Source organism: Trachurus trachurus (assembly GCF_905171665.1).
Source record: "Trachurus trachurus genome assembly, chromosome: 21".
In the NCBI taxonomy this organism is placed as follows: domain Eukaryota; kingdom Metazoa; phylum Chordata; class Actinopteri; order Carangiformes; family Carangidae; genus Trachurus; species Trachurus trachurus.
Window position 1 is genome coordinate 21,942,461 of NC_139899.1, and position 14,874 is coordinate 21,957,334.

Sequence of the window (14,874 nt, forward strand, 5' to 3'; positions counted from 1 at the left end):
AGGACGGATGCACAAAGTGCAAGTGGATTGTGTTTTTTTTTTTCTAAAAATAATGATTGAAAATGTTTTTATTTTTTCGTATTTTCAAAAAAAAAAACACAAAGGCTCATCTGCAGCACTGGAACTGTCAACAGTGTTCATCTGTGAGATTCTCAGCAAATGATCCATCAAGTTTAAAGCCGTGAAGTCAAGTGCACGTGAACACATGAGCGTGCATGTGCCGGGTTGCATCTAATGGGGGCTCGGCTCTCATTATTAGGAGTGATAATTAGACAGGGTTTCACACGTTTCGCCCCAAACCACCGCTCTCCTCTCAACACACACACACACACATACACACATGCACATGCTTTGTGTTTCTTTCACATTCATATGTAGGCACGCACACATATTTGTGGATAAGCCTACTGGTAATTAACAGATATAATTAGGCACACAGCCATTCGTATAGGGAATGCACACTCATGAAACCACACACACACACACACACAGTGAAAGACACACATTACTTCCCTGGTAATTAAGAGTATTAATTACAAGCATAGCTGTCCCCATGAGGCTCTGTATCACTCACAGACTGACACACAGCAGGGCTCTTATTACTTTATCTCACCACACCATCACCACTTCTCTCTCTCTCTCTCTTTCAAGCTCTCTGGTTACGCATGCACCCACATGTACTCTCTAATATACACCTGCTGGATAAACAAATGGTAGTTAATTAGTCAGAGACTGATCGCCGGCCATGGGTTAACTTCCAGTAGCTTGGGAACTGAGCGAAAGGCTGTTCGCTAAAGAACCCAGAGCAGAGAAAGCGCGCCCGAGGCGTTTGTGCCAGTTGTGTTGGTTTTATTTGTCAGACACGCTTTCACCCACCTTTTTCCACTCCTTTGCACTTTGTCGTACTACACACATTTCACAAAATCAGTCTGCGAGATATATGTAATCTGTAAAATAAGCAACTGTAGTACGAACACTGACCTATAGTTTGACAGTGTATCTCAGTCCATCCTGGCTATAGAGTTACATGTACGTATAAAATGGTTGCTAGCCGAGTTGGCTTGTTATAGGACATAAAAATGTGAGACACAAGTGCCTTAGGAAAAAAATTATATGTCAGACAAGGTACATGCTATGTTTGAAGGGCCTGAGACGTATTCCCAGTTAATGAACTCGCCTTGCACTCTGTGACACTGGACAGTGAGTGTGTGCTGCATCCTCAGCACTTGGAGGAGCCTGACATCATTTATGGAGATATTTTACAGTTCGTTCCCAAATGTCACAGTGGTTGCATGTCTGGGTATACTGCAGGAGAGCATCTTAAGCTGTCTCTGCAGAGGCAAAGGTGGCTCACACATCATATGCCCTGAATGTGTGAGCAGCGTGGAGAGGAGATGACTCCACCACAGTAAAAACCACAATCCAATCCAAAAGACTCACATACCATGAAGCTCATACAATATGGAGCAAAAGTGGTTGAACATCCATGTTCATGCATTGCATCACTGTACTTGTATGCTATAAAGAGCATAGTGTCTAATACAGCTTCTAGGGAATGTTTCTAATAAACAAGAAGAGTGTGTCCTCATTCATATTTTATTGTTTTATTATTTTTTTCCTCACAGCCCTGTGTTGCTGAATGTGTCTTATCTCTGTGTTTCCCTGCAGTGGACGGCTGTACAGACTGGTCAGTGGACTACCTGAAGTACCGGGTGCTGCAGGGCGAGCCGGTGCGGCTGAAGTGCGCTCTGTTCTATGGTTACATCCGGGCCAACTACAGCCAGGCGCAGAGCGTGGGCCTCAGCCTCATGTGGTATCGCAGCTCTGGCCTGGGCCACAGCGACTTCGAGGAGCCCATCTCTTTCGACGGCGTGCGCATGAGCAAGGAGGAGGACGCCATCTGGTTCAGACCGGCAGACCTCCAGGACGTGGGCCTGTACTCCTGTGTGTTACGGTAGGTACAGTAGAGGGAAAAGCAGAACCTGCACAGGATGATGCATTCAAAATCAGTTTGAAGAAAAAATGTTAATTAAAGTTCAAAAACACACCTCCCTGCACCTCTCACACTTCCTCATGAACATGATCTAATACCACTGAATATGCAAAAATGTAAAAATGGCAATTTGTGGTTGAAGGAGTAGTAGTTATTTGTTAGCCACTGTGTGAGGAGAAGAACTTAAGAAGTTATTGCTCCCCCGCTGTTAACCGATTAAATAGTTACAGCACAAAGTACCCCATAAAACTTTAGTTTGTGCTTTTATGCTAAACCAGGCTAATTGCTTTCCGGCTCCTGCACTGTACTTGATAAACACACACGGGAATATATATGAGTGTAGTAGTAATTGTCTCACAAAGAAAGAAAGAAAAAGATCACCTTTCTCAAAATGTTGAATTGCATTTAGCTGCAGTTACAGACTTTGTTCATTCTGATAAAAGATAAACTGTTTTCAACGGATGTGATTATCAGACTTTTTTTAAAACTTTTTTTCATTGAATCATTATGAAAAGCTTTGTTGAGATGTTTATATGTGACATTTTTATCCTGTTTGAGCATCTGAACTGATGACAGTCACAGTTCCACACTCATATTGTGATATGGAGAAGGTAGACGTAACAACCGAATAGAAACTCAAACAGACGCTCCAACAAAACACACACACACACACACACACAGAACACTCTAGAGTGGACCATTGCAGAGAGACTCTTACTAATACAAGATGCATAATTATGTGGCAGAAACTTATTAACCTTTACAGTGGAGAACATCCCTCAATAAACGGCTCATTGCACCTCTTCATTTCAGAGAGTTTTTTAATAAACCCAGTTAGAGGCCTTTTAAAGACTCTGAGATGTGCACAGGATACACTGAGTCTGCCTGGGGAGGAGTGGGAGTGTTCTTGTGTGCAGCGATATCCCTGCCTATACATTTCATTAACGCACTTTGTAGGACTAATCTGGCACAAATACTTTCTAAAGCTGTCTTATTGTAAATTAAGCTTGACTTTGATTATTGACCATTTCTTCTAACGAGGCTGTGTTCCCATTCAAGTGTTGCGTTTGAAATTCAAGGCGTGCTGTAATTCTGTAGAGCACTACAGTTGTAAAAAAGTGCCCCCAGGTCTGCGTTTCTCAGCCTGCTCGTGTTGAGCTTGGGGGATTTCAAACCGCTCAGATACCCTAATCAGAACACTGCGAGAGATTTGCCTCTGTGCTGAAATCAATTCTCTTTTTGTTAGGGCGTAAGCTTTTGAGTCACACATTTTAGCATGTATGACCCAACCGCTATCCCCTGAAAATGCCCTGCAGGCAGAGAGGAAAAATATGCCTTCATCCTCTCTTCGCCCCTGTCGGATTTCATACAGTACCTGCAGCAGACGTTCATTTATCAATACCTCAAACATCTGAAATTACACCTGACATTATAGCAACCCCCGCTGACATTACTGGTGATGGACAAACATTACACAGCCAAAGATGAATCCACACCTCTCTGTAGCATAATTGGATATATAAAGGTTGTAATAGCAGGCTTTATGATTGGTTTCGGTATGTGATTCACTCAGTATGTACCTAATAAACTGCAGCTCAGTGGGTCTAACAATTCAAAAGCACAATGAGTCATTATCATTATTACCTGCAATTCAAAACGCATCAACTTCCACTGGTCCCATGGTGTTTGTCCACGGGCTCTTATGCAGCCAGTAAGGGTTTAAATGGCACCTCTACAACCACAGGTGTACCAGGCTTTTGTCACCATGGCTACAGTAATAAACATGCAGGTTAGCTTGTACTGTAGGTCCCCACTTCCCTGCTCAAATGATGTTGCACCTAATGCAACTGCATGCCAAAGCTATGTACAGATACAGAGATATTCTGGCCGCAATGTAATGTGAAGAATGCATGCGAGACATGAGGTGGTAGTGATCACAATGATCCATTAGAAGCTAAAATGACTGCAGTTCTTACTTCAGTGGTTCTGTTTAAGTATCACAGTTAGAGGGGAAATATCACTTTTGAAGCTTCTTTAACATATATTTGGGTGTTTGTCTTGCCTTCTGGCCCCCAAAATGTGAGAATTGACTAAAAAATCTGTAATTTGCAGGTTCGCTAGGTTGAAATCCATGTGGTTTTACAGGATGTTCCCTCAGTTAACATTCAGTTATGTAATCAGTTTTCGAATTTGCATAATACCACCCCTACCTGTACCGGTAAAGAGGGCAGGATGGGGGCAAGCAGTGGCTGATTTGCATTTAAAGGGACAGGCACTGAAACCAGACCTTCTGAACAGGACTGTTTTGAGAGGATGAAAAGAGAGCTGTGGGGTATTTTGATCAAAGCATGTCACAGACATTTGTGAAAAAGAGGCATAATATGTTTCCTTTAAAGCTAAATTTTGATGTAAAAGCACTCAAATTAAAGCTGAGAGTCTGCACTTTAAAGTCATGGGGATTGTTTTGTTTCTAATCCACAGTGCTGGGGTACAAAAAGCCAACACACCCAAAAATAAATGTGCCACTGCCCTAAAACCCCCATAATGCCGTCTGGTCTGACTGCACTGGATGTATGGCAGGATAGTTTCCAGTAGCCCCGGCCATGTTGCGTAATGTCTATAAATGTAGGTAAATCCCTCTGTGGTGAGTTCGAGCTTTTCCACTGGCGCCCTCCAGATGTTTTTCTCACAGAGAGATATGGAGGCATCCAGTTCACTGAAGTGTGTGTGTGTGTGTGTGTGTGACTCTCCACGCTGCACGTGTGTGAACAGTTATCTCCGTTCTTCTCTGTCTGAAAATTTAAGTCTAATTGCCAGTTTTCATGTGAAGGTGACTTCATTTACACATCAATCTCTCCGTGTGCTTTCTTTGGCTTTCTCTCTCTCTCTCTCCTCGCGGCGTGTCCTTCCTCTCACACTAGCTCTGAGGTCTTTCTGTCTGTTTCACGCACACACACACACTGCACATTTCCTCTCTGTTTCACCTGATAAATTATTTCATAATAATTCCAGTAATGAGTCTGTGTTCTGGAGTGTGTGACACCATGTGTATTTCCCTTCCCATGATTACATTATCCAACATGTGAGATAATAACATGTGGAGAATTACAGCCGACGTGAGCCGCAGACTAATATCCACAACTAATATCCAGCTATACTCAAATCAAATGTGACAGACGTGAAAGACGCGGCAGGACTGTGCATTGACCCCCGGCTGTCCATCAATCAGGCAGCACCACTGACACCTTCCCACAATGCCACGGGCTGCCCTGCTGTGAATATTTAACTATTAGAGATGTCTCCGATCAGCTCCCGCAGGACTTGAATGGCTCAGGTGCGCTGCTAAGAGAGGTCGTGTCTGAGCATCTTCCCGTTATGTCAACAAGCAAGTTGGGATTTAAGTGTTTGAGTTTATTGGTGGGGGAATAAGCCAACATGTGTACAGTATATACAGTATGTGTGTATACAGTACATGTTTTATCAGTGATTGTGTGCTTGCATGGTTGTGTTTTTTCTTTAAATATATTGTCCAAATGTACTTTGTAAGCCTACAGCTCCGCATCTTCCCACTCTGTTCCCTCTGGATAGAAGGCATTGAGTCGATAATGTTAGATTTCAGCACCAAGAGGGCATAACTCTGTTGCAGTGTCTTGCATCGTACTTTTGCTTCCTACAGCATTTTCCAGATGCCCTTTTAGTCATCTTCTGTGTAGTAGAAGTATATAGCATCTTCTTTATCTCATTCCCAGTTGCTATTCTCCTTCTGCTCCCCTCATTGCTATCTTTACAGTCCTCCACAGCTGCACTCAGCCACATTTGTCTCTTTAGCATGTGTGCACGTACGCACACGTGTGTATGTGTGTGTACATCTGTGTTTTATGGCCCCAGGGGGTCAGAGGTGTTTATATGAGAGAGGGTGACTCCCTTATTGCTTCCATAACCTGAGTAGATCATATGAAACCCTGTCATTTACAGTGAATGGGAGCATCTGGCAAGCCATAAATGTAATGTAATGAAATGAAATGAAAGCCCATATGGCTTTACGGACAGCCTCCCATTTTGACCAACCAACAGGCTGACCCGGTCAGATCTCAGGCAGGCTGTGGCGTGAGGTAGAGGTCAGTCTAGGGCTCTTTAATGGTTTGGATAAGGCCTCTCATTTCCAATTAAGCGAGACCTTAAAAGAGCGATGTGTAGGCTACGTTCTGCTTTTTGCTCCACAGCAGAGCAGGATTAGAATTGACAGCTGTTCGCTCACCAGTGTCGAGGAGGAAACATCAAGAGTTCAACATCAAACTTTATCCCTCTACTCGCCAAGAGCTGTCTTCAGCACCGGAAAGCAACACCCACACACCTCATAACTTTTCTTCTACTGAAGTTAGCACGCTAACCAGCTAGCCCTGCCTGCCTCGTCACTTCCAGGTAGTGACTCAGTGCAGCCTCCAATCTGCCCTGAAGCAATAGCGCTGCTCAGAGGGTGTATTATAACCTCATTTGTCCTCCAACCACAATCATGGTCGAAGGTCTTGTCAAGCAACAACAACAACCACTGCACTCTCTCAGCAAGAAACCACATTTGGAGGCAGGAAAAAAAAAAAGAACAAGTACTCTGTCTTTTGCGCCATCTGATCACAGTGTGCTTTCACTTCTGTAGCAACAATTTGGAGACGACCATCAACATGACGAAGGCCCCCGTGACTAAGTGACTAATCTATAAGGAAATGGGGTTTCTAAGTTTGACATGACAGAGCCCTGACCAATGCGACTGAGGTGAAAGTGTGAAATAAGCTGCAAGCCAGGACATGAGTGGCCAATGTCCTTTGAGGCTGAATGAGCAGGTTCCAGCAGCCGGGCTCCGAAATTCAGTATAAAAACCAAAAAAGGTGCAAAGGTGTCAACATACTTTGTGTGGAGATCCTCATACTCTTCTCCATGTTGTTTAGGGCAGTGGTTCTGAAACGTTTTTACATCAAGGACCCCTAATTAGACCAAGGACCCCCATCAGAAATACACAAATACTTGAATAATGTTACTTTTTTAGTCAATGTACATTCAAATTAGGGCCAATGGAGTGAATTCTTGGGGGAAAAATGTAATATTTCTGGAAAAAAAGTCATCAAATTTTGAGAAAAGGTTGGGGACCCCCATGAACCCTCTGAAGGACCCCTGGGGGTCCCCGAACCCCACTTTAAGAACCACTGGTCTAGGGAACACGCTGTCACATTCACTTTTGGGGGGTGCAGGTGCAATGGGATGGCATTGTGTCAGTGGTGACAGGGGCTGAAATGATGGTGGCTGATGGTGGTTAATGATGATGATTACAACAACATTAATAACAGAGAGAGAGGCGGGGGGCCATCCTTCACCTCTGCCAGCTTGCGTGCATCAGAGGTGAAGTGTGCTCGTGGTTGCTGGGAGACAAAGCCAGGAGGGGGAGGGGGGGTTGCAGTGGGACCAACTCCTTGTGATGACCAAGCAGCTTTCCCATCCTTCATGTCGTGAGGCCCCTCTCAGCGTTTGTCTCTCCTCTGATTAGCATTCCCAGGCCCAGCTGACTCCCCCCATAAATCCAATAATGGTCATGAGCGTGAGTCATTGACTCGGTAAAGCTGCTGAACACGTCATTATTGCTAACCCCACAAACATGGGAGGAGGAGGAGGAGGAGGAGGAGGGAGGGATGGTAACAGATAAAAATAACTAGAAGAGTATCAAAGGGAGTAAACATAAAATTCCACTTGTTAGAGCAGGTGTAGTAGGAGTATCAGTGTTTCTTTTGTTTTTTTTGTGAATGACCATGATTAAGAAAACCTTTTTTGCTTTCCATTATGCAAGATCAGTTCAGTCTATTTCTGCTCTCTCAGTGAACTCCCACCATCAGACAAGTAAAGTGTTGCCGCTCTCCGCCCACAGGAACTCAACATACTGCATGAAGGTGTCCATGTCTCTGACTGTGGCGGAAAACGACACAAATCTGTGCTACAACTCCAACATGAGAAGGACTGAGAAGGCCGAGCTCAGCAAGAGCAAAGAAATCCTCTGTCCCGACATAGACGACTACGTTGAACCGGGCAAAGAGCCGGACATCACCTGGTTCAAGGTGGGTTTGTCTCTATGACTGAACAGTCTTTAATGTTAATACATGATTGATGTTCCTTGTGTGTCTTGATTACTTGTGTTTGCTATGTGTCAGGCAAAAAGTAATAAGGAGGGCATCTGTCTGTGTGATTATACAACCGAGAAAATTTCTTGAATGGTTCGTTGGTTTGTTTTCATCTAATTTCTTGGCTGATTATGTTTAAAAGCCTTGTTGGAAACTTGGTTCCAGATCACTTAGGCGGATTATGTATGGATGCAAATGATGACAATGAATTACATAAGCTATGTTTTGCCGTGCGCCACTGTCAGAGTCATCTAAAGTGAACAAGGAGCGAGCAGAGGGCAGCCACGCCACAGAGATGGCTTTCATAATCAACACAAAACTTGTACAAGTAGAAAATTATGCAATGTCACTCGTCGCCCGGAGGATTGAGTGGATGTCCTCCAAACCGCTCCTCGTCCCTGATCTTTATTCAGCATGCACCCTCTCCTCCCTCACCTGGGTTCTTGCCTTTCCCAGGTCAGGCACGGCCTGCGGACAACACAGTGCATCAGGAGAGGGGGCTCGGGCCAGACTATTCACAGGCAGATCAGCAGTAGATTAGCTGGCCGGGCTCGACCTCTAGGTTTTTCTAGAATTCAATTACGGCCTGGGTAATGACTGGGAGTCCTGGAACCCAGAGTTATTTGGATGACTGTGGAGCCACAGTGATTGAATTTGAAGGTTGCCGGGAGCAATGGTGGAATAGAATCCGCGGAGCCATCGTTGTCCCTACCGGAGCACCGAGGGGATCATGTCGTGGAGTCACTCATTGTGCCTCGCATACTTATATACACACACACACATGCAGACACACACACATACACACGCACAGATGCAGCATAAACACACTTATTTAGCCAACAGAGACTCCTGTAAATAACATTCTCTGTCCTCCCTGGATATTCAGGAGTATTGCATGGAGAATATTCAGTTCAGTGCAATAAATCTTGATCTGATAAGTAGGATAATGGCAAAGCCTTATCATTTTACCTTATGGAGTTTATATGTCAGAGTGCTGAAGCTTTGCATCGCTACCACTTTATCCACTATCTTAGCGCTCAATGACGTTCGAAACATTTTTTTGTGTGTGTATGTCTGTGTGTGTGTCTGTGTGTTCAACTCAAACTATTGGAAATGTTGTAGATATAATATGTTTTGACTTTTTGGTTGATGTTTTCAATTTGACCCGCCCGTCCTTCTCTAATGCACAGGAGTGCCGTCCAAAGCAGTGGCGTGCCAGCATCGTCCAGAAGAGAGACATTCTGTCTATCCAGGAAGTAAAAGAAGATGACATTGGGAATTATACCTGCGAAATCCAGTTTGGTGGTTTTGTGGTCAGGAGGACGACTGAACTGACAGTAACTGGTAAGTTCTTAAGGCGGAGAAAAAACAAACAAACGTTAAAATCAACAAGAGATTTTTGTATATGTGGTCGGGGTACAGGTGTCTACAAATCTTAGCAGGAGCAGTTGAAACTGTCAAAGGAACTTGCAGGAAAGAAATGGATAGTAATGGATACACACACACACACACATACAGTATACACATATACACACACCACTGAGCACTGCAGCGGTGTCCTGCTGCTCTGTTAATTGCTGGGGGAGGTAGAACGCCGTGGCCTGGCCTCCATCCCTTCTTCTAACTCAGCACTTTCCCGCCAACCAAGCAGTGTTGAAATATTTAAGGCTATGGGCTAAACCCCTTCACACAGAGAGCTAAAGAGCCAGGACCAAGGTCAGGAGATTTACAGTACACTTAGCGCTCTCTCTCTCTCTCTCTCTCTCTCTCTCTCTCTCTCTCTCTCTCTCTCTCTCTCTCTCTCTGTTTCTATCCATCTCTCACTCTCTCTGAGTGTTTGCCTCGCACACCTGCAAGGTGAGCACATAAATAAAGGCCTTGACGTGTTCTTTATCGGAGTGACTGCTCTGCCAGGTCAACTGTTCTGATCAGGGTTGATGAAAAGGTCAAGTCCAGTTATTTTGTCTCCTTATGTTTCTGTCAAGTGAGTCTCTATCATGGCCTCCACTGTGTTTAATGTCACCTTAAACTCTGCCCGCAACTCTCACATTTATACAATTTAAAGCCTAAAAATGGTGGCATGTATTGTGCTCAGTGATGCTGCAGCAAACAAAATTAGTGTTGCCTGACCTCCAATTTGGGATAATCACACAGCAGCCATGGTGAATAAATGAAAACAAATTACACAACTCTATATAGTGCCTATACTGTAGTTTGGTGCGTGTCATTGATAAAAATATAAAGTATATATATAGGATTGGAGGTGTTGAGCTTAAAAATGTACACATTGATTTTGTGTGTTGTGTCTGTGTGTGTGTGTGTGTGTGTGTGTGATTTTAGTCCCCCCCCCCCCCGCCCCCAGAGAAACAGTGTTACTATTTGATTACTATCTTGTGCTGTGTTTATTTGTGTGGCTGGTCATTGCTCTTGTGTGATATGAGGGTGATAGCAGTGTGTGCTACAAAGGCGGTTTGCTATCTAACAAAGATCAAACAGAGAGATATACATACCTCACCAAGAACAGGGCTGACCATCGGATGAGGCTATATGTGTGGTGTGGTGTGGTGTGGTGTGGTTTGGGACTGGTTGATCCTGTGATTGATGGATCAGCATTTCATCCTCATTGGGGCTCAGTGAGTGTGAGACAGGTATAAGAGGTACTGTAGATGCACTAGATTTAATTCTACCACTATTACCATCAAGGTAGAATATTACTGAGCTCAGCATTTCCCTGTAAAGAGCCCTAAATGAGAAATTCCAAAGGACACGCATGAGAGGAGTATTAGCATATAACATGTGAGAGGCCACCAGCAATAGGTCCATAGGGTCTGGGGTTCTATGCTACAGTTTAAAGAGTCAATTTAACCCATTTCACAGGAAGCATAGGCTCCTTTTTTTATCTCTTTTAATATCTATTCATGCTTTTATTGTGTTTATTTCTTTGTTTGTGTATTTGCCCAGGTTTTGAGGGATATACTTGTGTGCAGCCCACCAAATACAGTAGACATCAATAGAGTTCCTGGTGCTCCAAGCACTGCAGAATGTAAATAACTCAGGAGCAGTGTGTGTTCCCTGAGAGAATATCCTAGTTACTCAAAGTACTCCACACACATGCCTTTCTGTGGACTACTTTACCGGGATGTTTGTGTGTGTGTGTGTCATGTTTTCATTCTTTGAGCAACACAGCAGAAAAGTTCAGCGCGGCTCGGTGAAACCTCTTTGTCGTGGGAATAAAGAGTTCAGTATGTTCGTCAAGTGAAAAAAACCGTGTTGACTTTCCTGTGTCTGCTGTATGTACTTTGGCTAAATCCTCGTGTGTATCTTTGCCTGTCAGTATGACCTGGATGTTCTTTAATGACGGTGGTCATAAAAACTTTATTGGATTATAAATATACACAGTCAACATTAATGAGACAGACAGGAGGGCGGAGAGCGTGTGGGAAAGGGAGGGAAATGTGCAGAAACGAAGCAAAAGACGTTTCCTTTTCCCAAGTGCAATATCCACATGGCAGGAGCTGCATTTTTTTTTTTTTGTTAAAGGTGAAATGTGTCATAACATTGTTGTACATTGTTAGCAGCATCAGTGTTGTGATACAAGAGAGATGCCCCAGCCTTTTGTTCGATACAACAAGACCCAACAAATGTCACGTCACCATTTTCGATTTTATTCTGTGAGGATGAAAAGCATTAATGCTCATTCAAACTGAAATCCCATTTGCATATTGCAATCCCAATATCTGCCGAAATAATAAGAAATATAACATTTTATATGATTTTGTTCGTGCAGCCCTGTGACTAAGCCAACCGTACTTTTTCATATGCCTTCCGGTCTTGCTTGTGTGCACACGTGTAGTATTGTGCCACAGAGAAACACCCACACACCCTCTATAAACACCTTGATGCATGTCTCACCTAATGAAATGTCTATAAGTCATCAAACTGGAGAAAGTCATTTATTTGATACACAGGAAGCCGTGTTCTGTGTCTGTGACGCAGCGGGTCGATGCGGGGATCCCACAATTGTTTCTCCTCTCGAAGTACATGTAATAATTTTCATGGAGCACGTTTTCCAAAATGAGGACGACGCTCAGTGCCCCCTTGTAAACCCACTGAATGCGACTGACCCAGTGTCCCATATTTATTAGAAAACCGCTTGTAGCGCTTTTCAATATGTGCCTGTCTCAGTCACCACTTCTGTGTCATCGGTTATGCTGCCTCTGCTATAAAAATACGGCTTGCTCTATTACCACTGCATTTTGCCTTATTACCATACCAGTGGGGTACCTCCTTTTTAGTGCTGTAGTATCCTGCTAGAATTAGATTAGCTCGCCCTCAACATAGGCTCATTTCCTTTAATAAACCTACACCATCATGCCCTCAAGTGGGCGTGAGATTACCCACACTTTATCACATCCTGTTAAAGCCTGGACGGCAAGCATAAAAGGCCAAACTCCGCCTGAGATCTGACTGAGGGCTAATGTTGGAGTTTATTTGATAGGCAAAGAGAATGAAGGAGGTCATTAAGTTTAACTGATCTTAAATATAGCGCAATAGAAACTGGCCTTTGCTCTGACCCCAGATTGCCGCAAACTGTGTGTGTGTGTGTGTGTGTGTGTGTGTGTGTGTGTGTGTGTGTGTGTGTGTGTGTGTGTGTGTGTGTGTGTGTGTGTGTGTGTGTGTGTGTGTGTGTGTGTGTGTGTGTGTGTGTGTGTGTGTGTGACCCTACCGCACCATGTAACAGCCTCCATTTGAAGCAGTAGAGGAGCCACCACCTGAACTGAGGTCAGTCTTGTAATAGAGGTTAACTATGGGCATAAACACAGGCTCGCCCCCATCAGGCTGATGCAGGAGCACCTTTATCAAGCACTGATGTTTCTCAGGTTAATAAAAATGTAAAAGAAACAGCAACACCCACCCACCCACAGCCCTCCCTCCCTTTTTTCCCCTTTTCTTTTTAATGTTCTTTTCTGTGTGCGTCAGGGTGCATTTAAATGTTCTTATCTCAGTCTGAGCATGTGGACGAGAGGAGGCAGAGCCTTGTTCAGCGATGGGATGTGTACAGAGAATAAAAACACCATTATCAACAGATGGAAAGATTTTGTTTTCTCCCCCCCCCCCCCATTCGTAGACCTTCACCTCAACCTCCCATCTGTAAAGAGAGTGCCTTTTTGTGTACTCTTATAATTGATTCATAGCAGCAGCAGGTTTTGCTATTTCCCAGTTCCTCAGTGGAATACAGAGCGTGGTCAGATTAGTCTACTCTTATCAGAGACACGAGAAGCAACACGTCGGCTGAAACCAAAACCCAACCAGGGCTAACTGATACATGCATGTAGAGCAATGGGCCGTGCATCTGTGTGCGTGCATGCATTTGTGTTTATCTTCCTAAAGTTACATATGCATTCCTACAAGTGTCTGGCGTGATATGTCTTGTTTTTTTAATAGTACATCTGGATCATTTCTTACAGTATTGTGTTTCTATGGCTCTCTCAGGCCTCATTTCAGTAGTGTGATGGTAATGCTACTATACTGTAACACCAGATAAAAGACCCGTTCAGCTGATGTATGCAGCTCCCTCTGCGTTGTGTAGGAAAGAAAATATTATATGGAGGAAGCTGAGAAGGATAAAGAGAACAAGGGAGCGAAAGTGACTGATAACGGCTAAGGAGAGAGAGAGAGGAAAAGAGATAGAAAGAATGAAAAAGATAGAGCAGGTGCTGCTCCTGTATCTTATCTGTATTCTTCGCTAGTGTTTCTCGGCAGAAACAGTGTGTCCAGGACTATAAACAGACTATTATCCTAGTGTTTATCACAGTGCACATTACCGTTTGCCTCTGTCGGACTTACTGTAATGGAGTCGTTTGGTTTGATGGATGCCTCGGGCGTGGGTTTCTATCTATTGCTCCCATTATACCTCTGTCTGCATCCCCTCATTGTAGAAATGTCTGTCTGCACATTCAGCATAGCCTGCGAGCATGGTGATTGAGGTTATGGCCAATGTAAATGTACCATTTGGCACAGTGAATTGGAGATGCAGAGGGCAAGAGGAAATCAAGGGGAGGAGAGGAATCATCTGCCTTACATAACCTCTGGTAGTGGGGTGGGGAAGAGGCTCGGGAAGCCCGCTTTATGTACTGTGGATAAATATGTACTGTATATGTGCGAAAATAAAATATATGACTGTGTGTGGGTTTGTTTGCATGTGGCGTTTGCTTTTATTCCCTGCTCGCTGGGCTGGAATGAATTCTCCAGCAGGCGCCGAACACTTAAGATTCATCCATCAGGGTTCACAGTAACCTGATTGCCCTTGTCTCTCTGGGGCCGGATCTTACATTTGAGACAGGCCAACATGCATACTGTATGTGAGGCGTGTGTGTGTTCATGTGTGTGTGTGTGTGTGTGTGTGTTAGAGAGAGATAGACTGTTGTTTGTGTGCGTGTAATGAGGAGCTGAGGTGTGGGGAGGTGATCCAGGACATCGTCTCATCGCAGTAAAAGGTTCCTTAACGGTTCCTCGGCTAAAGGGTCACCTTCAGAAGCACGGACACTTCACAACCTTATAAAATGTTACTGCCCATGTGTGCACATGTGTAAGCAAGACTGTGTGATTTATATATATATATTTATTTATTTGTTTATTTATGATGCCAATATCTTGACTTTTACCTGGCCTATACCCGGGTGTAATCTCGGCACCATGTGACGTGAGACAGTAAGCGAA

General features: G+C 44.0%; 1 protein-coding gene across 1 annotated transcript in view; it reads left to right on the top strand.

Moving 5' to 3' along the window:
• The window catches only part of il1rapl1a (interleukin 1 receptor accessory protein-like 1a), a gene marked incomplete at its 5' end in the record, with an annotated part of 151,376 nt that overhangs the window by 52,865 nt on the left and 83,637 nt on the right, over positions 1-14,874 (top strand). Inside the window, 3 exons of the mRNA XM_083997326.1 lie at positions 1,669-1,954; positions 7,905-8,091; positions 9,345-9,498. Coding sequence (XP_083853452.1) covers positions 1,669-1,954; positions 7,905-8,091; positions 9,345-9,498 — 627 coding nt within the window. The remainder of the gene's footprint in view (positions 1-1,668; positions 1,955-7,904; positions 8,092-9,344; positions 9,499-14,874) is intronic.